At 56.1% G+C, this 22,299-nt stretch overlaps 1 protein-coding gene across 7 annotated transcripts in view; it reads right to left on the bottom strand.

Moving 5' to 3' along the window:
• Positions 1-391: 391 nt before the first annotated feature.
• WFS1 (wolframin ER transmembrane glycoprotein) overlaps positions 392-22,299 on the bottom strand; it is a 33,533-nt gene continuing 11,625 nt past the window's right edge. For 3 of the 7 annotated variants that reach the window (XM_034951981.3, XM_034951982.3, XM_034951984.3), the window contains 7 exons: positions 16,538-16,620; positions 14,583-14,727; positions 12,333-12,503; positions 11,703-11,783; positions 8,589-8,737; positions 3,349-3,462; positions 392-2,994 (listed from right to left, as the gene is read on the bottom strand). In XM_034951981.3, the coding sequence (XP_034807872.1) occupies positions 1,183-2,994; positions 3,349-3,462; positions 8,589-8,737; positions 11,703-11,783; positions 12,333-12,503; positions 14,583-14,727; positions 16,538-16,620 (2,555 nt within the window). In that variant the 3' untranslated portion in view covers positions 392-1,182. The remainder of the gene's footprint in view (positions 2,995-3,348; positions 3,463-8,588; positions 8,738-11,702; positions 11,784-12,332; positions 12,504-14,582; positions 14,728-16,537; positions 16,621-22,299) is intronic. The other 4 variants (XM_003816467.5, XM_008969529.4, XM_055111176.2 and 1 more) reach the window with 2 other exon arrangements.

Raw genomic sequence — 22,299 nt, 5'->3', positions numbered from 1 at the left:
GGCAGCAGCCCCCACGCCATCAATCACCCTGTAGGCTCCACTTCATGGGTAACTGGAATTCAAAGATAATTATGACCGTGCACTTTCCGCTCAGTAAGATCTGAAGATGGCTGGGCTGACACTCCATGGTCACCTTCAGCACAGGTCTCTCTGCACAGGCAGCCCATGCCCAGGCCACCCCACAGTTACGGCAGATGCCCCGGGGGCCCCTCCAGCTGGAGATGAAGCCAGGGTCTGGCTTTGGCAGGAAGCCGTCAACTGTGAAACATCAACCTTGCTCTTTTATAACTCAAATTGCACTTGCATTTCATTCAACAGGAGTGCAGGCTCTGCTGATTCTCACGCACGTACAAGACAGACTTCTTTTCGGTAAAGAAAGGAAGGAAAGCGCTGCAGGTTCCACCAGAGGCTTTTATTTCAGCCACTCAGGACCCTGGCTTTCTGCTCCAAGGCACTGAACACAGTCAGGCTCTTCTAAACACTGGCAGGGACCTCCCCCACAGCCGCCCCCACAGGGTTCTCTGTTTCCCAAGTCCTGATGGATTCAGGCAACACCTTCACACATTCACCCACTACCTGCTGGACAGGAGGGTCATGAGGCAGCCTGTGGTGCCCAGCTCAGTGTGACACACTGCCAGTGTGCCGCCTCCCCCAGCCTCTGATGGGGGGCCAGGCCTTGACCACGTGACAGGCTCAAGCTGCCGTGCACATCCCCCACGAAAGGGGAAGAGCTGCTAAGGTTTAGCAGTGACCAAACAAATAAGAAATGCTACTGTGGAGGTTACACAGATGTTTAGCTTTTAAACAAATCCAACACAAAAGAAAGAGGCAACAGGGTGCTTGAAGGTAGGGGAGGAGAGGGAATCTCATCTGTAAAGTGCTTTTCCAGACACCGGAACCTCCTAGTCTAGCCTGGCACACCCACGTCACTCGGAAAGGTCGGGCTCAGGGTGGAGATGGCATGCAATTCCCAACACACTTGGTATTCAGAGTGGACAGAGCTACACAGCAGCCTCCCCTTTGTCGGGGTCCACGCAATCTACACATGGTCGCAAGGTCTCTGCAGCCACAGTCTGCACACGTGGGCACAGACGGCACTGGTGCATGCCTGTCGGGCTGGGGCCACACTGGGGAAGGGCCTCACGGCAACATGCACTGGAAGCTCCTCGTGGCGGACCATCCTCAGGCCGCCGACAGGAACGGGAAGAAAAAGAAGTCGAAGGCGAACTTCACGGCGCCATGCACGGTGCTGCGCCAGTCGTGCTCGATCTTCACGTGCCGCCTGGTGGGCGAGAGCTGGGCCATGCAGTTGAGGCAGCTGATGGCCTTGAGCTCGAAGACAGGCCATTTGCTGCCCAGGCGGCCCTCCAGGATGGTGCTGAACTCGATGAGGCTGCCCTGGCGCAGGCTGAGCAGCACGCTCTTGAACTCGCTGCTGGCCCGCAGCACGATGTCCTTGGTGACGTCATCCTCCTCGCGGCTGCGCGAGCCGTCGGCGCCGCTGCTGAAGGGCATGCCCACGGTGATCTCAAACTTGTAGCGGTCGAACTTCTTGATGTGGCAGGGGTGCTTGGCCAGCAGCTTAAGGCGACAGAGCTCCTCCTCGGCCGTGGAGGTGTTGCCAGGGCTGCAGGCAGGGTAGGCCTCGCCGTAGAGGCAGCGCATCCAGTCGCCGATGAAGAACGGGAGCATGTTGATGGCAGACTCGGCGCTGTTGTCGATGTCAGTCACGCGGACGTACTTGAAGCGGCCGGTCCACGTGACCCTGTGGCCCTCCAGGTGGCTGCAGAGGATCTGGGTGCGCGCCATGTTGGTCTCCTTCCAGGCGCGTGGCCCGCACAGCGCACCATACTGCTGCCAGGTCAGTGTGGAGTTGTAGACCTTCATGCCCTCTGAGCGGTACACATAGAACCAGCAGAACAGCACGATGGCCGTGAGCCACACCAGGATGAGCTTGACCATGGAGCTCCGCGTCAGGGACTTCACCATCCCCACCACAGAGAAGCTGGCCTTGGTCCACCAGCGCAACAGCAGGGGCACACTACAGACCGCCACGGTGACTGCGATCTTGGTGAGCTCCAGAGACGTGAACCACCGGGCGAACTGCAGCACGCCCACCAGGGCCAGGCCGGCCACCAGGATGGGGAGGGCAAAGAGGAAGAGGAAGTAGCCGATGGAGGCGCGGAGCAGCCCCAGGCCGGTGGACTCCAGCAGGATGACCACGGAGAGCTCACACCACATGAAGCACACCAGGTAGGGCACAAGGTAGCAGTAGGTGCCCTTGAAATTCCTCAGCTGTGCCATGCGGAAGAAGAGATAGAGCAGGTAGACATAGAGCAGGCAGGGAACGCTGACATTGAGGATGACCAGGTGGCCGACAGGCACGGTGATGAAGGTCTGGCCAAGGACCTTCAGGTAGGGCCAATTCAAGGGCATGGAGGGCAGCAGCGATAGCAGGCCAGCGGTGACCTCGGTGGCCAGGGCCCTGCGTGTGTAGGGCTCTGCATGGGTGCTCAGGCTCAGGTAGCTGGTTACGGTAAAGAAGCCGGCAATGACAGCCAGCTCCGAGCAGGGGATGCAGTCCTTGCTGGCGATGGGGAAGGAGAAGATGACGAAGAAGACAGAGAGCAGGAAATGGACATAGGGCTCCAGATGGTTCCAGCCGAAGTTGACCTCGGCCTGCTCCACATCCAGGTTGGGCTCGAAGCGCAGCAGCAGGTCGGTGAGGGTGCGGAAGTTCTCCCAGGCCTTGCTGTCCTGGAACACCTTGAGGGTGCAGATCACCATGGAGATGAAGGACAGGTAGAAGATGACCAGCGGGATGAAGAAGGCGAAGAAGTCGATGGTGAGGTTGCTGATGATGAAGAAGAAGATGAGTGCATTGATGTGGTGCGTGGGGATGATGGTGGACAGCCAGTGCCTGCCCGCCCTGGAGGCCATGTCAATCAGGTACTCCTTGATCTCCATGATGGCGTGCAGGGGGTACTTGACCACCTGGGGGAAAGATGGTACGTGGGAACCAGGCTGGGACAGGACCCCCACTGCTCCCATCTCACACCTCCCTCTGACCACCCTGCCTCTGGGCAAAAGGAACCTGCACCTTGCGTTTTCCCATCACCAGCCCCATCCTAGTGGTCCTCCCTCCCCCCTTCTCCAGATGGCCCTCCCCATGCTCACGGTCCCTGTGAGCCCTCCCCCTTCTGGGCCTGCAGCCCCCCTCTGCCCCGTGCCTGGCTCCCCACCTTCTACCAGCATGACTAGATGCATGCGTGCTTCTCTCCCTGCAAGACCTCCAGCACCTGGAAGGACCCACGGGCTCCCCACTTCCCTCCCCTCAGGGTCACCCACATGAAGAGATGACGGAGCCCTGAGATGCCTGTCTGGGAGCTGGTTTTGTGACCCAGCTCTGCACTGCAGCAAGGATGTCACCTCCCTGAGCCTCCATGAAGGGAAATGGCGATCCTTACGAGGAGGAGAAGCCGCAGGCAGTCCCGGGAGGGGTGGCAGAGCAAGAATTAAGAAAAGGGAGGTCAGTGCAGACACAGGCAGAGGGCCCAGCGCCACTCTCCCAGCAAAGACACCGTTCAGCTGCACGGGGCTGCTGGGTGAGCTGCCCTCCCTGTGGCAGGAGACCCTGAGAAGCAGCTGCCAGGCCACCTTCCGCCCCTATACACACGTGCGCGCGCGCACACACACGCATACATTCACATGCACGCAACCCACCCCTACACACACACACATTCAAACAACCCACACCTATACACTCACTCACACGCAAACAACCCACCCCTATACACATGCAACCCACCCCTACACACACATTCACATGCATGCAACCCACCCCTACACACACGCATACATTCACACAAACAACCCACCCCTATACACACGCAATCCACCCCTATACACACACACACGCAATCCACCCCTATACACACACACACGCAATCCACCCCTATACACATTCACATGCACGCAACCCACCCCTACACACACGCATACATTCACACAAACAACCCACCCCTATACACACACACACGCAATCCACCCCTATACACACACACACGCAAACCACCCCTATACACACACACACGCAAACCACCCCTATACACACACACACGCAATCCACCCCTATACACATTCACACACACGCAACCCACCCCTATACACATTCACACACACGCAACCCACCCCTACACACACATTCACACAACCCACCCCTACACACACATTCACACAACCCACCCCTACACACACATTCACACACGCAACCCACCCCCACACGTGCACACCCACCCCTACACGTGCACACCTACACATACACACCAGCACACCCCCGCCCCCCCCATAGTCAAGGCCAAAGGCTGCCTTCCCCCGACCTGTGGGTCCTGCTCCCCTGCTCTGCATGCAGTGCTAAGGTCAGAAAGAGCTCTTGGCCTTCACCACAGCCAAGAGGAGCAGAGGGCTGAGGGAGGCATGCTGGGAGCATCCTCAGGATGGGGTGAAGCAGCGCTGCCACCCAGGGCCAGCCCTCATGCCTTCCTGGTCTGTGCAGAACTCAGAGGCCCTGAGCCCTGCCACCAGAACACAGGGCAGCCAGGCAGAGGGACTGGAGGGGATGGGGGAGAAAGTGGCCATGGTGCCAGTGCTCACGCAGCATGGCGTGGCATACAAAGCAGGGTCTGTGCATCTTCAGAAGTGCCAGGGGCCTGGACCGACACCAGGAAGTGGACGCCTAGGGGGCGGCCCCACATGGGGGTAGGGAAGCCTGGCTGCATGTCCAGGGCCCACTGAGGGGCTACATGACACAGCCAGGCTGGAGCACCCCATCAGCTCAGGGCCTTGGGGATGCACCAGACCCCACAAATCCCCTGGGGCAGGTTCTCTCCACCCGGCCCACCAGAAGGCCAAGGAGGGATCCCAGGTGAATGGCAACTAGGTGACAACACCACAATGTGGCCCTCACCTGCCAACAGCCTGGCTGTCAGCTCTGGAGGACCAGGACACCTGGAAACAACCAGAAGACTGAGTCTTCCACAGATGAGAGGGACAGGCTCATGGAGGAAACGGAAGTGTTATGAGTGTGTGCATGCCTGCACAGACTGAGCCTTCCACAGATGAGAAGGACAGGCTCATGGAAGAAACGGAAGTGTTTGGGAGTGTGTGCGTGCACATCTACACACCCAGTCTTCTACAGATGAGAGGGGCAGGCTCATGGAGGAAACAGAAGTGTTCAGGAGTGTGTGCATGCACGTCTACACCTGGGGGAACAGCTCTGCTGCTTCATATATATTTGTGACAGACCACTTAATCTCTGTTTTATAACAAGCCAATAAACGATTAAAGCAGCTACCAGCTCCCCCAGCTCTCTCTGGGGTCAACAACCTTCTACATGAGCAGAGAGGCGCTCACACTGCCAGGAGATGGCCAGGGAAGACCAGGCACTACAGGGTTTGAGGGCATTTCCAACGCTTGCCAGAGAGCATTTATGAAAACCAACCTACTCCAGGGTTTGTTTGGGGCAAGCCCCTGTAGTATGACGCCAGGCCAGCTGGCTAAAATCAACAGCTACACATGAGTCAATATGTGCGTCAGCCGGCAGGCTGCTCCGTTAATCCCTGTATGGGGGCCTTGCTAACAGCAGGACAACTAAAGGTGGCCCGGCCTGCCACTGCTCACCACCAGTTTCACGCACGACCGCCACGGTAGCAAGGGGGTGGCCTTGGTAAAAATAAATCTGAAATCCTGTCTTACTCAAAGCCATGCACATTCTTTTGCCTAGAACACACACAACCACCTGGTTGAGAGGGCCTTTAAAAGACAAGGAATATTCTAGAACATTACGTCGGATGGCGTCTAGCCTCTGCTTGGACAGTGTGGAGGGGCTGGTCCCCCACCTGAACTCGATGACCAGGGAACGATCCCCTTTTTAAAGCCCCAATTTCTGCTCCCTGCAATGTACACCCAAGACCTTCCTCTGACATGGGATTAAAAAGTTCAGTCTCCTTTTCTGCAAAGAAGGTCCAAACAAATTCAACTCCTGAGATGGAAAAAGAACGAAATTTAAAAACTATGAGGAGTCTGCCTCTATGAATAGAACACTGCAGAGCTCTCTGGCTGGGCCTGTGGTGATCGGCCCTTCTGCTGCCACGAGAAACCAGGAAGCAGCGTCACCACACCGGTGGCCGAGCGGACCCGTGAAGAAGGCAGGCTGGGAAAGGGAGCCGAGACGAGATTCTGCTCAAACCTGTGGGCAAAAATGTTCCCGTGTCAGATCTTCCAATTATGTAATGTTAAAAATGTTTGTTAGGATTTTAAGATATTAAGTTTGTTTTCAGAGGATTTTATCTACAATGACAGCTTGCACCTCCAGGCTCCAGAAGAGAACTGTGTGGAGTCTGGAACATTCTTTGTGGGAGTAAGGGTGGCTCACAAAGAGGTGTCTGTCATTTTCACTTTGAGTGAAGACCTCTCCTTGTTCTACAAAAGGCTACTAAAAGGTGGGACAGCTCTCAGCCCTGGGAGACGCTTGTGACAATTCATTACCTCCCTCACAAGAGACTTCTAAGAAGACAAACTGCAAAGGAATCAAAGTGCTCTGACAGCATCCAAAACTGAAGGGAAACAGAGTCTTGTTTACTTCTTGTCAAAACAGCTTAAACCTCTCCCTTCTAAAAAGGACTTTCAGGCTGGATACAGTGTCTCACGCCTGAATCCCAGCAGTTTGGGAGGCCAAAGTGGGAGGCTCGCTTGACCCAGGAGTTTGAGACCAGCGTAGATAACAATAGTGAGACCCCCATCGCTACAAAATGTTTTCAAAAAAATCAGCTGGGTGTGGTGGCACATGCCTGTAGTCCAGCTATTTGGGAGGCTGAGGTGGGAGGATCACTTGAGTTTGGCACGTTGAGGCTGCAGTGAGCTGTGACCGTGCCATTGCACTCCAGCCTGGGCAACAGAACGAGACCCTGTCATTACTTTCAGATGCTACACAACACTGGACTCACCATCCATAACTAGGTGACATAATTTTCCGAACAGGACGCATATGCAAGGAGGCATTATTATAATAGTACTTACACCAGATGGCATAAACTGGGACACCTGGGCCATGGCCGCCTGGCCCAAGGGTCTTCTCCAAGTTAACCCTTTCACCTTTGACCCTCACTCTCATTTCGGGAGTGTCTTTGCCAAAACCATGCCAGCACCCCAGCTTCCTCATCTCCCATTAGTAAGGAGATGATGGCACCCAATCTGTGAATATGCTTGCCTAGGGCCAGCTCTGAGCAGACCATCAGTAAAAACCATGTGCTCCCTTGGTTCAAGTTCTTGGCCATCCTGGCCCATGTCTCGGAACCTCTGCAGACCGGTCGGTGTCATACCCTGGACATACAGCCTGTCCCAAGTCGGAGGAGCAGAGCCTTCCACCTGCCACCCTAAAGGACTCGCAGCTCTGGCACTCGGGGGGCTCCCACTCAGACCTGTCTGGCTCCGAGTCCCTGGAGCAGGGCTGCTGTGCCTGCTGCTCTTTGGGCTGAAGCTGCTCCTGCAGCACCTGGGTTCCTGCTCTTCCCCCCACCGGAGGGCGGGCCTACTCTGACCTTCTCCCTGGCTCAAGGACGGTGACCTTTCAGCCTGCTGCCTGCCTGACAGTTGGTGGCCCAACCATCTCCTGGTCCTGGCCCTGACTCACGCGCCCATCTGAATACAATGATGGCAGTTCCTCCAGGTTCTCAGTCAGTTCAGAAGACAGAACCCCAGGGTGCCTGCATGATACTGCCCGCAGCCTCTGTGACAATCATCTGCTGGGGCCCCTTGTGCTGGCCTCAGCTTGGGGATCCTGGGTCAAGCTTCTGGAAATCCTGGTGTTCTCTGCAGAGTGAGACAGGCACACATCTAATTCAACCATGCGAGCTGAACTGTGAGCAACTCTGTGAGAGGCCATAGGGCCACATGGCCAAGAAAACAAGCTGTCAGGCCAGGAGTAGGGCCTGCACTGCTGGGCTTCCCGCTCCCCACTTTCCTCCTGCCGCCAAAGCTGCTCATGTCCTCCAGGTGTGCCCAATGGCACCCTGCACAAGTGTCAGCCACCACGCTCCCACACTGGCCTCGCTCCCTGAGCTCTTGCAGATCCAGGGGCAGTAGGCGCCTCTGCACGTCCTCCCTGGCCTGACGGACACGGCACTTTGTTTTCGGGGAAGGCATCTTCAAGGCACTGGCCTCCACTCTGGACCATACACGGAGAAATCTAATAAGTGATGAAGTCTAGATGAAAGTCTGCGTCCAGCCCGCCCCACTGCCCCCTACACTGCACAGAAAGACCCAAGGGCCCCTTGCTTGCCATCCTAGCACTCCTGCCCAACACCGCCCCTGGTTTCTGAGCCTGACGGCGCAGAAAAGAAAGGCCTCTCTCCCGAGGACACATCCTTATGAGGATAGATGATGCCCCAAATGTACCAGCGGCACTCCTGTAAGACACTCTTTGTTAGGCGAGAACCTCCCCACCTGCAGCTTCCTGGAAGGTGCCCTGCCTGAGGTGCGCGAGTCCTTGGGAGGCAGGCTCCGGCCTGACCGGGGTCTTGGTCACTCACCTTCAGACGTAGTGGCAGGTCCTCAGGGCTCTTCCCCGCCAGCTCGTCGTCATCTTCGTCGTCCTGCAGGAACAGGCTGCTGGGGATGACGCCCTTGGCGTACTTCTTAGTGATCTCCACAAAGTCATCCAGCGCGATGTAGTTCTTGGCTGAAGCATGAGAGAAAACAGCATGGGCGCCCCACACTGCAGCTCCACTACCACCCTCACACAGAGCAATGGGCTGGGGACGGTGGCGTGGGGCCAAGCTAAGAAAGGAGCTGAGTGGGTTCAGGTGGAGGAAACCCTTCCCCGGGCGGCCTGAGGGTTGAGGACCAGGCTGGGTGAGGAGGAAGGGGGCAGGTTTGCCAAGTGCCAGCCTCCACTCCTGGCCCCCCGCCCCTGGGTGTGCTGTCCCCCACCCCAAGTGTCCCTCTCTGCCTAGCTCCTTATGCCTGGGGCCACTCACCCACACCTTTCACCCAGTTCACCTGCCAAGCCTTACAACATGCACCTCCAGTGCATGCTGACACCCTCCTCTTCAGCCAGCATGGGGCTTCTCACAGCATGGGTGACAAGCCGCCCTGTAGGGCAGCACCCTGCCAACCGCCCCATCGAACATGATCGCGCCCCCAACCCCTCCATTCAACGTGATCCACCCAGGGCCTACTGTGCACCTGCTAACCGCTCCATCCAACGTGATCTGCCACACACCTACTATGTGCCTGCTGACACCTCCATCCAACATGTGTCTGCCATGGGCCTACTACATGCCTGCTAACCCGTCCATTCAACACGCGTCCTGCCATGGGCCGACTTACCCCTCCATCCAACATCTTCCACCAAGAGCCTGCTACGTGCCCACTGATCCCTCCATCCAACGTGATCCGCGAGAGCTACGTGCCCACTGACCCCTCTATCCAACATGATCCCCTAGGAGGGAATGAGGCCCCTGAAGGACCCCAGTTGCCGTGGTGAGATGGTGACCAGGAGGGCCTCCATGGGAAGGATGGGAAAGAAAGGACCATGCTGGGGCAGGGCAGAGGGAGACAAGCCAGGGTGCTGCAGAAACCCTAGGGAGGAGGCAGGCTGCATCCAAGATGGCAGCCGTGATAGTGGGCGCTGACAGACCTCCTAATGGATCAGCTATGTGTGCAAGAGAAGAGGAGTCGGGGCAGCACCCAGGTGTAGCAGCAGCAAAGAGAGATGAGGCAGCCTTGGGGGGGCCCACACAGGTGGCAGGTAGCACAGGCCTCAGTAGCTCACTGTAGACTGAGCTGTGAGCTGACCACGGGACAGCCAGGTACAGGAGATGTGGAAGGAGCACGGGCTGGATGCAGCCTGAGTGGGCTGGGTGCTTGCGGGTTGAGGACGGCGTCTGACACACGAGAGTGGTCACCAATGCCACCCACACATCTCCCTAACAGAGCACAGTCCCTACGGGAAGACGCTGGTCCCCACAAGGAAGGCCCCTGTCCTCATAGGGACGAATACCTTGCAGGATGTCCTGTCCTGAGAGACAGGACATCAGTCTAGGGACCCCAAGAAGGAGCAGCCAGTGTGGCAGCAAGGGCCCCGGGCCTGGTGGGGGAGAGGGCTCTAAGGAGAAGAGCAGTCATCTCTGCCCATGCTGCTGACAGATCAAGTCAGACAAGGACAAGAAGTGACTGAGCAAGGGGGTCACTGATGGCCCAGACGAGCCGCTTTGGTGGAATAACGTGGCAGAGGCCTGAGAGCAAAGGACGGAGGACAAGAGAAGGGGATGACAGACACCCCTTTCTGGGGGTTCTGTTGGAAAAGCTGGCAGAGAAACAGATGATGCCTGACGGGAATGTTCTGATAGAGGGGAAACAATGGGGGTGCTGGGGCCGTGTCCCTGAGGGCCTGGCGGAGGGGACCACAGGCTGGCGGCGCTGACTCCTAACTCGCCCCCAGCAACAGCGACAGGGCCCAGCAGCAGGTGTGCCCGGCTCATCACAAACCCCTGTGGGACTGGGAAGTGAGGTTGGGGTCCAGACTCTGCCTGCAGTGCCCCCCAGGATGGAGACCCAGGCCGGGCTGCTCCTGCCTAGAGGCACCTCACTTCAGGACAGCAGGCACCATGCCACCTCGGTGGCAGGACATTGTCACAGCCTCTCTGGTCCTGGGGCTTCCTAGAGTCACAGATTTCTTCCCATTTCCATGTGAGGTGTTTCTTTGTCTCCCCCAAATGGAGCAGGAAAACAGCAGCGCAAGCACCCATGTCCGCCCACGCAGAGGCGAGGGCTCTGACCACACCCTCTGGACAGTGTCCTCACGGGCCCAGCGGGAAGGTGGGATCTGTGCTCCCACCTGTACTCTGCCCTACGTGCCACAGAGGCTTCTAGGATGGGTGAGGTCCTTCAGTCCCCTCGTCTGATCATCTCACTGTTCAGAAGGGGAGACTGACACCCAGAAAGAAAAATGAGACCTGCCCATGTCACAAGAAGAGTCTGTGGCAGACCTGGGTCTTGGCCCATCCCCCCCTTGATACTGAGCCCCCGAGCCTCCCGCCTGTCTATCTTCTCCAGGACAGGAGCTCCCAGTGCCTCAGACTGCAGAGTCTACCCCATGTGGATGGAAGACAGTGAGGCTGGCCAGCTGCATGTGGAGGATGTGACGTCTCTTCTCATTCTTTGACCACAAACATCCCAGAGGCACCCCCAGCTCAGTGTGCCCCAGAGACTCCATCCTGCCGCCTAGGCTCTGCCCACTCTGTTCCCTGCCTACCTACAAAGGGCCTACGCTGGGGCACAGCCCCTTCCACACCCTGCTGGGTCTCCTGGGCCTTTGCTCATGCTGTTCCCTCTGCCCGGAGCGCCCTCCCCTAATGCCCTCCTCATCCTTCCCCACTCAGGACTCCCCTGCCAGTCCCCACCCCCAGTATTTCCTTGTCCAAGAGGGACTGGCACATCATGGTTTCTGTCCTGGGTCTGCCTTCCCTCCAGTGTGTGCGCTCCAGGTGGGCAGGGTCTACTCCCAGCGTCCAGAACACTGACCCCCAAACGGACTGCCTGAGATCCTAGCAGGGCCAGGATGGGGTCGCACAGGAAGGAGAGGTCGCCCTGCAGGCGCAGGCCGGGAGGCATGGGTGAGATGGGGCAGGGGCTGCACTCACACTCACTGCTGACTAGGCGCTCCAGCATCCGCCTCTGCTTCTGCAGGGACTTGGGCACGGGGCCTGGCTGTGCCCCTCCATCTGCAGGGGACAGGGTGGATTAACAGTCAGACAGGTTGACTATCTCTTTGTGCCCTGCAGCCCACCAGAAACTGGCCCACTGTTCCTAGGATACGCCAGTTCCAGGGGCATCCTATGTTCTGGGGATCACAGGGCCCCCAGGGCAGGCAGTGCAGGGGCCACACCTCTGCACCTCCAGTAGCTGGGGTGGACTCAGCGCCATGTAGCGTGCTCCCACTTGGTGATGGACACAGTCCGTCCCGTTGGTAGACGTGGTCACAGAGCACTGGGCAGAATACCCTCTGGTTTGTTCAATGAGTGAGCACTTGAGCCAGGGCAGATGCTGTCAAAATGCCACCCACACACCTCACCACTAGGGCACGGTCTCTACAGGAAGGTTCTGGTCCCCTAGTCCCCACAAGGAAGGCCCCTGTCCTCACAGGGAAGGTCCTGGCTCCTGTGGGAAGACCCAGCCCCTGAGGGAAGGTCCCAGCCCCTATGGGAAGGTCCTGGCCCCTGTGGGAAGGCTGGCGCCCAGGGAAGCCTGGTGCCCAGGGTGAATCCTCGCACCGTGCTCGTTGACCTGGCCGACATTCTCCAGCAGCTCCGCCACGGCCACCTGCTTCTTCTTCTTGGGGTTGAGCTTCCAGTACATGACCAGGGCTGCCTTGCGCACGGCCCTCTCCAGGTCGGTCTCGGAGGAGAGCTGCCTCACCTCCCGTTCGTTCTCGGACGTGATGCCTGAGGGACAGGATGTGGTCAAAGGCCTTGTGTGCCCTGCCTAGGCTTTCAGTGCCGCTCTGACCGTGCCAACTCTGCCTGGAAGGCTTTCGAGCGAGACTCATACAAGGTGTCAGGACTTGGTTACCAGGGAAGGATGGATGGACACCTGACCCAAGAGGACATCACGCCATGCCCCTGCCACGCCCACTCTCCAGCTGGGAGGCCAGACTGGTCTCACACCAGACGCCCCCAAGTGCCCCCTACATGCTGGCGGGAAGAAGGCAGCCTTCTTCCTGTTCCTCCCCTCTCTCAGAGGTGCAGACACGGAGGCACAGGCCTGTGTTCTGGCTCACTCAAGGTCACACAGTCAGAAAGAGGCAGAGCTGTCTTGAACCCAGGGTGGACTCACTGCAGTCACCAGCCTGGGTGCACTGGCAGGGCCACCCCTGTGTCTACAGAGCTTTCCTCTGTCTCACACACGGCCCAGCCCTTTCTAAGGAAGGCTTGGACAGCGGGGAGAGGGAGAATAGGTTTTACCGCTGGTCAGCAGCTGCCTTCCTCCCTTTACCCCCACGGCCTGGGACACTGGCACAACCAAGCAGAGGGCAGGAGGACTGGCATGGAGGTCTGGATGTTTTTCTCCTTTTGAACATTTCCAAAATTTTCCACATGAGCATGTATTTCTTTTCAAATCAGAAAGCACAACTGCACATCAGAAGGTGTGTGCAGCTGGGGGAACACGGGGCCAACCGGCCTCCTCCCTTGCACGCTCTGCCCCAGCAGCCTCTGGGCTATCCCTGGCACCCAACAATGAGCCGTGTGGGCCGCCTGAGCCCCCTCCAGGTCATTCCAACTGCTCTGGAATCAGCAGGCTGGGTTGGTGAGAAATTCTAGCTAACAATGCCACTGTTAGTTTTTCAAAATCATCAGTTTAATTTTCAAAGAGAAGACTCTGTATAATAAATGTAACTATTAAAATATGATACAAGCTGGGCATGGTGGCTCACGCCTGTACTCTCATCACTTTGGGAGGCCAAGGTGGGTGGATCACCTGAGGTCAGGAGTTTGTGACCAGCCTGGCCAACCTGATGAAACTCTGTCTCTGCTAAAAATACAAAAATTAGCTAGGTGTAGTAATGCACGCCTGTAATCTCAGCTACTCAAAAGGCTGAGGCAGGAGAATTGCTTGAACCAGGGAGGTGGAGGTTACAGTGAGTTGAGATCGCACCCCTGCACTCTAGCCTGGGCGACAGAGTGAGACTCCATCTCAAAACAACAACAACAACAAAAACAGAAGGAAATACACCAAAATATGGGGAGTTGCTTCTGGGCTTCAAGGTTATGAGTAATTTGTATCTTTATGTTTTCTACATAGTCCAAGTTTTCTATGATAAGCATAAAATACTTTTACAATCTGAAAAAAAAGGTATCATTAGAAAAAACACCTTTGTGACACCCACTTTCCTCTTTCCCTGAGGCGTGGAACCTTCAGGAAGCACACTGCCCCACGGCACCAGGGACAGCCACTTCCCTTGCACAGGACAACGTCCTAACTCACCACCCCTGGCCTGAGCTGCATCCCTTTCCTCCCCTGCCTCTCTGTTTGAAAGAGATTATCTATGAAGGGTCAGCCTGCCTCCTCCCAAAGTGAACATGCCTGTCCAGGTCTGTGTGGGCCCAAAGCCCCTCAGCTGGTCTGCCCAGACTGGACGGACATCAGCTCAGGGGCATGGGCCACTCTGACTGCAGGCCACATCACAGTCTCCAGCTTTGCCTCAGGGAAGCTGCCTCTCAGCTGAACCCAGGATCGATGTCTCAGTTTGGATCAGAACCCAGCAGGGAAGCAGGATGTATAGTTACCACTTGGAGACACCAACACAAGCCAAAGAGAATGAAAATGGCTTGGTCTGTTAAATATCCCATGTTAAGTCCAGAAACAGTGTCTAAAATGACAAGGCCGCCAGCAAAACAGAAACTGAAATTTCCCAACAGCATCACCAGCATTAGGTTTGGTAAGATTTTAGTTGTTCAGTTAGCAAGCAGCATTACAAGCTGCTCAACCCTCCAGAGGCTGTTCTAAGCCTCACACAGACCCACCTCTTCTGTCCGCCAAGCACCGGCGAAGCAGCTTCACAGCCTCCCGACGGCCCTGCTTCGCGGCAAGGACCAGCCAGTCCACAGCGGTGCAGCTGTTGAGTTCTTCATCCGTGTCGCCGGCCAACTGCAGGTAGTGCTTCCCCACCTGCAAGCCAGACACCAGTCAGCCTCCAGATTCTCCGACCCTCTCCCACCCCATGCTCCCTGCCAGCCCACCTCCTTTCACCCACTTCCCTTTGTCACCCAGGCCAGGAAGGAAGGGGCGGAAATGGGGTCACACCAGGCATGTCCACTAGGCTAGGCCCTACTGAGCCTCCGGCCACTCGCTCCTCAAAACACGGTGAGGAAGGTGTGGCCACCCCATCCACACGGCGAGGGAGTCACGGGCTCCGACTGGTACTGGTACAGGTTCTCTTCCTTGAGTTGCTCCTGCCTGCCAAGGCTCACCATCAGTGCATGGAAATCAGAACCATGACTGAGTCCTTTACACCTCTCAAAACAGTCAGGGGACCACAGAAAGCCAGGGCTGGAGAAAGGCCAGCTAACCAAGGGTTAGCACTGGCCCACTGCCTGTTTTTGCAAATAAAGTTTTATTGAAATACAACCATAACCATTCATTTACATGTTGTCCATGCTGCTTTTATGTGCTCCACGGCAAAGCTGAGCAACACGGCAAAGACTGCGCAGAGTCCAGAATATTCACTATCTGGCCCTTTGCAAAAAGAATCCCTGCTGAAATGGTCCAGTCTTCTCATTCTACAGATGGAAAAAGTGAGGCCCAGGGCACAGAGAGCCCATAAAAGGGCTCACTATGCTCCCCCGGCCTCCAAATGCCTGGGCAAAAGGATGTGGGAGGAACTTTAAAGTACAATATGGCTGTGAGGTCAGGAAAGAAATTTTTTTTTTTTTTTTTGAGACAGAGTCTCGCTCTGTTGCTCAGGTGGGAGCACGGTGGTGCGATCTCAGCTCACTGCAACCTCCACTTCCTGCGTTCAAGAGATTTTCCTATCTCAGCCTCCCAAGTAGCTGGGATTACAGGCATGCACCACCATGTCTGGCTAATTTTTGTATTTGTAGTGGAGACACGGTTTCATCATGTTGGCCAGGCTGGTCACGGACTCCTGACCTCAGGTGATCCACCCGCCTCAGCCTCCCAAAGTGCTGGGATTACAGGCGTGAGCCACCGCTCCCAGCCAGAAATTCTTAATTTATGGTTTCGCGTGGAAGCTTTTCTCCTCTTTAGGGAGAAGAGGGGGCAGGAAACTGCTCAGGATAACTGTGGTCACTTGCTTGAGCCCTGTGCAAGGGGACAGAGTGAGGTGGTGAGAACTTGCCTCCACAGAGGACACAGGACCCCGGGCCACCTCCCGTCTCAGCGTTCTGCTGGCTTCTCCCCTCACCAGAATTCAAAATCACTCTATTTCTGTGTCTTGTCTACTTGGGTTTTTTTGGGTCTGCTTCTTCCACTAACCTGTCACACATGAAGAGAGGGCCACATCATGTCCCCAGCACTGGCACAAAGCCCAGCCATTGGCTGATGCCCAAGTGAATGGTCACCGCTCTGAGGGCCCCGTACACACAGCTAACAGCCAGGTGAAAGGCCAGTCAGGGAGACAAGAGTGGGCAGCATACACAGTGTATGTTGAGGGGTGGCACTGAGCAGGCAGCTGCAGGAAGTCAGGAGGTCATCCTGGAGGAGGTGATGCCCAAGATGAGGTGTGAGCTGGACAAAAGGGGGATGAGCGCTGCTCCCCAGAGGAGTGCCAGGAGGAAAACTGGCACAGTGAACATGGGCACCCTACCAACATGGGGCTCAAGTGGGGTAGGGTGCACCACGCTGGCTCCTGACCCCGATCTCAGGCACCGACACTTCTCTGTGGGCTGTGGAGCTCGTGGCCAGGCCTGTTGTGCTGGGGGCCGCGTCCCGAAGTCCCCGCCGGCACCGCAGTCCTCACCTCAGTCTGTGCCTTGGGGTCCCCGGCCTTGGCCCTCTCCAGGACTTCTTCAAAGGGGATTTCCATGTCTCCCTTTGTAGGCCCTTTAACACAGAAGAAACAAACACACATGTCACAAAGCCAGACTGTGTCACTTGTCAGGATGGAGGGGACAAGGCAGGAGGGTCTTCAGATCTGCTGCTGCTTGTCACTTTCAAATCCAGGCCAGGAGTACAGAGAGACACAGACAGGGAAGATGCCCAGAAAGCCACTGTTTGCCTTCCGATCACAAGCAGCGCCAGAGCAAAATGAGCAAACTCTACGCGGGTGGGGTGGTTCAACAGCAATTCAAAGCTCTCGGGGTGGGAGGCATGGGAAGGAGGGGAGCACAGAGCCAAGTCCCACCATCACACCCCTTGGCTTAGGCCTGCTCTAGCTGGGGCTCTAGAAAGATCCAAGGACTCAAGTTTGACAGCCCATGACCTAAATAATACAAAGAACCTGTACCCAAAGCCCAGAACCCCAACAAATCAAGTTCATGTTTTCCATGATTGTACCAACAAAAACCACATTTTTTGGATATTATAATCAGTGTATATACATCTTGATATTACCTCTTCCTTCTTAAGAGTGAATGCCTTAGTCTGTTCGAGCTGTTATAACAAAAATATTAATACCATAGACCAAGCTGGTGGCTTACAAACATCAGAAATGTATTTCTTTCGATGCTGGAGACCGGGAAGTCCAAGATCATAGTGTTGCAGACTCCGTGTCTACTGAGGGCCTGCTTTTTGTTTCAGGTCTTCTGGCTGTGTCCTCACAGGGTGGAAGGGGCAAGGGAGCTCTCTGAGGTTTCTTTTATAGGGGCACTAATTCCACCGTAAAGCCATCGCTCATGATTCATCACCTCCAAAGGCCCCACCTCCTAACACCATCGGACTGGGGGTGAAGATCTCAGCAAATGAATCTGGGAGAGACACAAACTTTCAGTCCACAGCAGTGGATTGTTCTCTGGCTTCCCACGATGCGCTGCAGTCAGCTCACCATTTTGGTGGCTCCTAGATCCATCAAGGAGACAGAGTCAGGTTACTGACCCTCCCCTCCTCTCCATCAGGTCTGTAGGTTGCTTCCAATAACCTCTTGTTTTCTACAGTGGTGCCATGAACCGTTTCTTTTCTTTTGGGAAGCCGTTTTCCTAGCACAGGTTCTCCAGTTGAATTATTACACCAAGGGTCAAAACATCAACTACAGTTCGTGCTGCATTCTACTTCCTAAGAAGTTACCTGAATTTACACAAGCATCATGCAGTCTTACCCATTTCACCCAAGGCTGGCTGACAACGGGACAGGCTGCATGGTTCCCAGTAACACCACACTGAGGACCAGCCTTTCTGGTCCAACTCACCCAGGGCTTTCCCAGAACCATACCGTGCCAGGCTCTGAACCGGCTCTGCAGCACCAAATGCTGCCTGGCCACTGCCTTCAGATGACCCAGGTGTACAGGAGACAGGACTCCAGTGGGAGACCATGGGATGTGGCCAGGTGCAAAGGCAGAGAGGAAGGGTCACACCCAGTTTGGAGAGGGCAGAGGCAGGCTGGGACAACTCAAAAGTCGCAGGTGGCAGGTGAGGCCCTCACAAGTAAGGCTGTGTGGGTGAGGCATGTGTTTGGAGAAGGGAAGAATCAGATGGATTCTTCATAAGCTCTCGTGGTCAGGCACATGCACTCCAGCCCTGTGGATGGACAACTCGCCAACACAAAGGCCCCTCTCCCTGGATTCCCCCCTCCCTGGATGCCCCCATCCCTGGACAGCCCTCTCCCTTGATGCTGCTTTCCCTGGACACCACCCTCCCTGGCAGCCCACCTCCCTGGATGTACCCCTCCCTAGAGGCTCCTCTCCCTGGACGCCCCTCTCCCTGGATGTCCCCGTCCCTGGAATACTCTTCCCTGAATGTCCCTCTCCCTGAATGCCCCTCTTCCTGGACGCCCCTCTCCCTGGACGTAACTCTCCCTGGACGTAACTCTCCCTGGACGCAACTCTTGCACAGAGTTTCGGGCTCAGCTTCCTTGCCGGGGTCCTCAAGGACGCTGCTCAGAGATGGCATCAGGTCCCGCAGGGCAGCCCTTTTGGACACCCACCCTCCCTAGAGCCCCCAGACCTTGGTGCTCCCTGAATCCATCGAGGACAGTTCTCCTTCCTTGCTGCCGTCACCCTGCCAGCCCCCCAGCGTGCTTTCTGGCTGCGGGCTCAGCAGCAGACTCACTATCCCTAGAGGAACTGCAGACACAGAGCCTGCAGGCACCAAGGCCATGGGCCCACAGAGCAGCATGAGCGATCACAATGACACAGACGCACGTGTGGATCCACGCTCCACAGTAAGGTGCTGTGCGACCTGGTGCAGGCCACATCACTGCTCCGAAGCAGCTTCAATCTGATCGTTAACATCAATCTGATAGGATGGTTTATGATGAAAAGAGATGCTTTGTAGCGAGTGGTCCAAAGTTGCTGTTCACAAGAGGAGGCTTTCTCTTCCCTCCCCCACTTCCCCAGGAGACCCCAGGGCTGTTGCTGTACTTCCCACCACAACGCCAGCACCTCTAGTGAATTCAAGTCTCCTTACTTGACTAAGTTCACAAGTCATATTCTTCTTCCCTTTTTTAAAAAAATCAAAACATGGAAGGTCCAAGTCTATATGGTGGTCTAAAAAGATTCTTCCAGTCCATAATTTATTTTTCACCGAAGTTATTCACAGCCTGACATTTCAAGACATCTCCCCAATATACAGAATCTCTCTCTCTTTTTTTATTATTTTTTTTTTGAGACAGAGTTTCGCTCTCATCGCCCAGGCTGGAATGCAATGACAAAATCTCGGCTTGCCACAACCCCTGCCTCTCGGGTTCAAGCGATTCTTCTGCCTCAGCCTCTTGAGTAGCTGGGAATACAGGCGGCCGCCACCATGCCCGGCTAAGTTTTTTTGTATTTTTAGTAGAGACAGGGTTTCACCATGTTGGCCAGGCTGGTCTCGAACCCCTGACCTCAGGTGATCCGCTGCCTCAGCCTCCCAAAGTGCTGGGATTACAGGTCTGAGCCACTGCGCCCAGCCCAGAATCTCTTTGAGATGGACACACACCCTCTTCATTATTCCAGCTTCCATATGGCAGTGGTGGGCTCGTCCTGCAGACCAGTTAGCTCAGTCCATGAAGCAGGAGCCTTCGTGGGCTCAAAGGCAAATCCCAGCATGCTCACCGCTCAGTGCCAGAAAGATCACCCCCAGCAGCCGGCTGCATCAGTGTGGGCCACCAAGAACCATCAAACACACGTGTTTTCTGTGTGCTCAACCTCCGTTCCTTGCTTTTTCTGATGACTGCACCTTGATGTCCCTTTTGGGGAACCCCGCCACTCTCAGTCCTCATGGTCTGGGTGGCACTGCCCCCTCCCCTGTGCTGCACAGAAGGCCCGCACCCCCACCTGGCCAATCAGAGTTGCCAGGTCATCTCCCTGACTACAGCACCTGGTTCAGGGATGGACGCAGCCCAGCGGGGTTTGTGCTAGAACTGCTGGGAAATGGGCTTTCACCTTCTGCTGATCTTGGCACGTGGATGCCAGCTTGAACTGTGGAAGGTCACCCTGTGGGCAGAGCCCCTGAGACACAGGCAGCACAGGAAAGCAGAGTGGAATGGGGGCGGGGGAGTACTTCCTGATGACATCATCTGAGCCCCTGGATCCAGCCGTGCCTGAAGCAAACTACTCTAGGCTCTACAGATCTATGGACTCATCAATCCCTTGCCCCTCTACTTTTTTGGCTTGTGTCAATTTATATTGAGATTTTGTCACTTACAACTAAAAGGGTCCTGAATCTAACTCAGTCTTTGAAAGTCTGCCTATCAATCACAAAATAGCAGTGTCATCAGAGTTGGCTACCATGGGCAGGTGTCCTTCCCTCTGTGAGGTTCCATGGAGAACACCCTTCATCTTTTTAATTATTTGTCATGCACGGGCCCTATGGATTTGAGAGATTCATGGATGCCACGCGGAATCAGTAAATGACCCTCACTTTCTCAGGCACTACCTAGGGCCTCCTCCAGGATGCGCCCCTTCCCGGCACAGCCCACTGCCATTTTTGCTGGAACCTGGGTCATCGTCCATCGTCTATCAGGCTCCGCCAGCCTTCGTGGATGCCATCTATGTCCGTGGGTCTCACCCGTCTCGCCACCAGCTTCCACTACGACGCCGGACAGTACACAGTGAGCAGACGGGGATTCCTGGAGGGAGCCACTGCAAACAGGGCCCGCAGCTGCCCTCTCTCCTTCTGAAATCCTAGCATAGTCCAGGACACAGCACCTGCCTGGCTGAGCAGCTGAACTGCCAAGCTCAACTCCCTGATTGAGCAGATATTCTGCAGAAATAGAAAAGGATGGAGAGAAGGCTTCTTCCCACACAATGAACATCAAACCCACCGAAGGGGCAGTGGCTGGGGCCTCCCTTCCCAAACAGCTGGCTCAAAACATGCACAAAATTTTCCCAAAGTGGGCTGGGAGCAGGGCAGCTGGCTTCCACTTTCATATTACTGATGCATCCAGACACACTTCCATAGTGTTTAAAAATTTTTGGATGTATGTCAAATGCTCTTAAGAGTGCGATCTTAGGCATGTGGTAAATAAATATGATGTAATCCTCCCGTCTCCAAGGGTGCTGCTGCCCTCTCCCTCCCTCCCTCACTGGTCCTGGGCAAGCCCTTGACCTCCATGATCTCTCTGCACCTCTCATGATGCCCACAACAAGAGGCTGTGCCAAAGGGAAAGGTAGAAAGAAAAGAGGATGTGCTGTGTGCTGTCATTCCCTGTGCCAGAGACAGGGCACAGGGTGGTGGCCTTGCACCACCGAAGCATCCCCCACATGGGGAAGCTGGGGTCACCCTGCACCACAGCATCCCATCAGCCTCTGTGACACTGACAGTGGTTCTCGTGAATGGACAGGCTGAATGGTCCTCAGCCCTCTCTTTCTATGCAGGCTGAACTCTGAGGCGGGAACAGGACAGACAGTGGCTGGAGGCCCTGGCAGGGAGGGCACCCTTCTAACAGGCCCTGCGTAGCCGAGGGCACCAAACTGAGAGGCAGGACCCCTGAGCTCACCATGGCCCGCCCTGGGCCAGGCGAGAACGAGCACGTCCACCCGTGAGGGTTGGGGCTGTGTAGGTGACTGTAGACATCACCCGCGGTGGGAGGGTTCCTGGAGGTGACGTCCGAGGCTTGGAGCGCAAGTAGGACAGGCACACTGCCAAGTTCCCAGAAGACTGAGTGCCACCAGATCCTGTGGCCAATCCTCACAGTGTGGTGTAGGGGGCTCAGCAGGAGCACATCAGCAATCAGATGGGCCAGGTCAGGATAAAGAACAGGCGTGACAGCTGCTTCCTAAATAATCAACGGTGGGTGCCCTGAGCAGCACCTCCTGCTGTGCCTGTCCCCAGGGCAGCAGAGGCTCAGCACACTCCCACATCTGCATCAGAGCCCCAGTCTCTCCTGGGCCCCCTTGTACCCTCTAAGACTAAGCTCGGACCCCGCCGGGAACCACCCCCAGGACCCTACCTCAGGCTGTGCCACCACCGTCCACCCGGCAGCCCCAGCCAGAAACCTGGAGGCCACCCTGGCTTTCTCCCTTCCATGTCTACCTGTCCCTCAGCCTTCTTGTGGCCTGGCTACTCCTCTCTCTGCTCCGCCTCCTGGCTGGCCTTTAATGTAAACAATCCATCTAACAGCTGAGCCCCACTCACCACAACGCCCTCT

Source organism: Pan paniscus, chromosome 3, assembly GCF_029289425.2.
Source record: "Pan paniscus chromosome 3, NHGRI_mPanPan1-v2.0_pri, whole genome shotgun sequence".
Lineage (NCBI taxonomy): Eukaryota > Metazoa > Chordata > Mammalia > Primates > Hominidae > Pan > Pan paniscus.
This window is presented reverse-complemented; position numbering and strand designations above follow the sequence as displayed.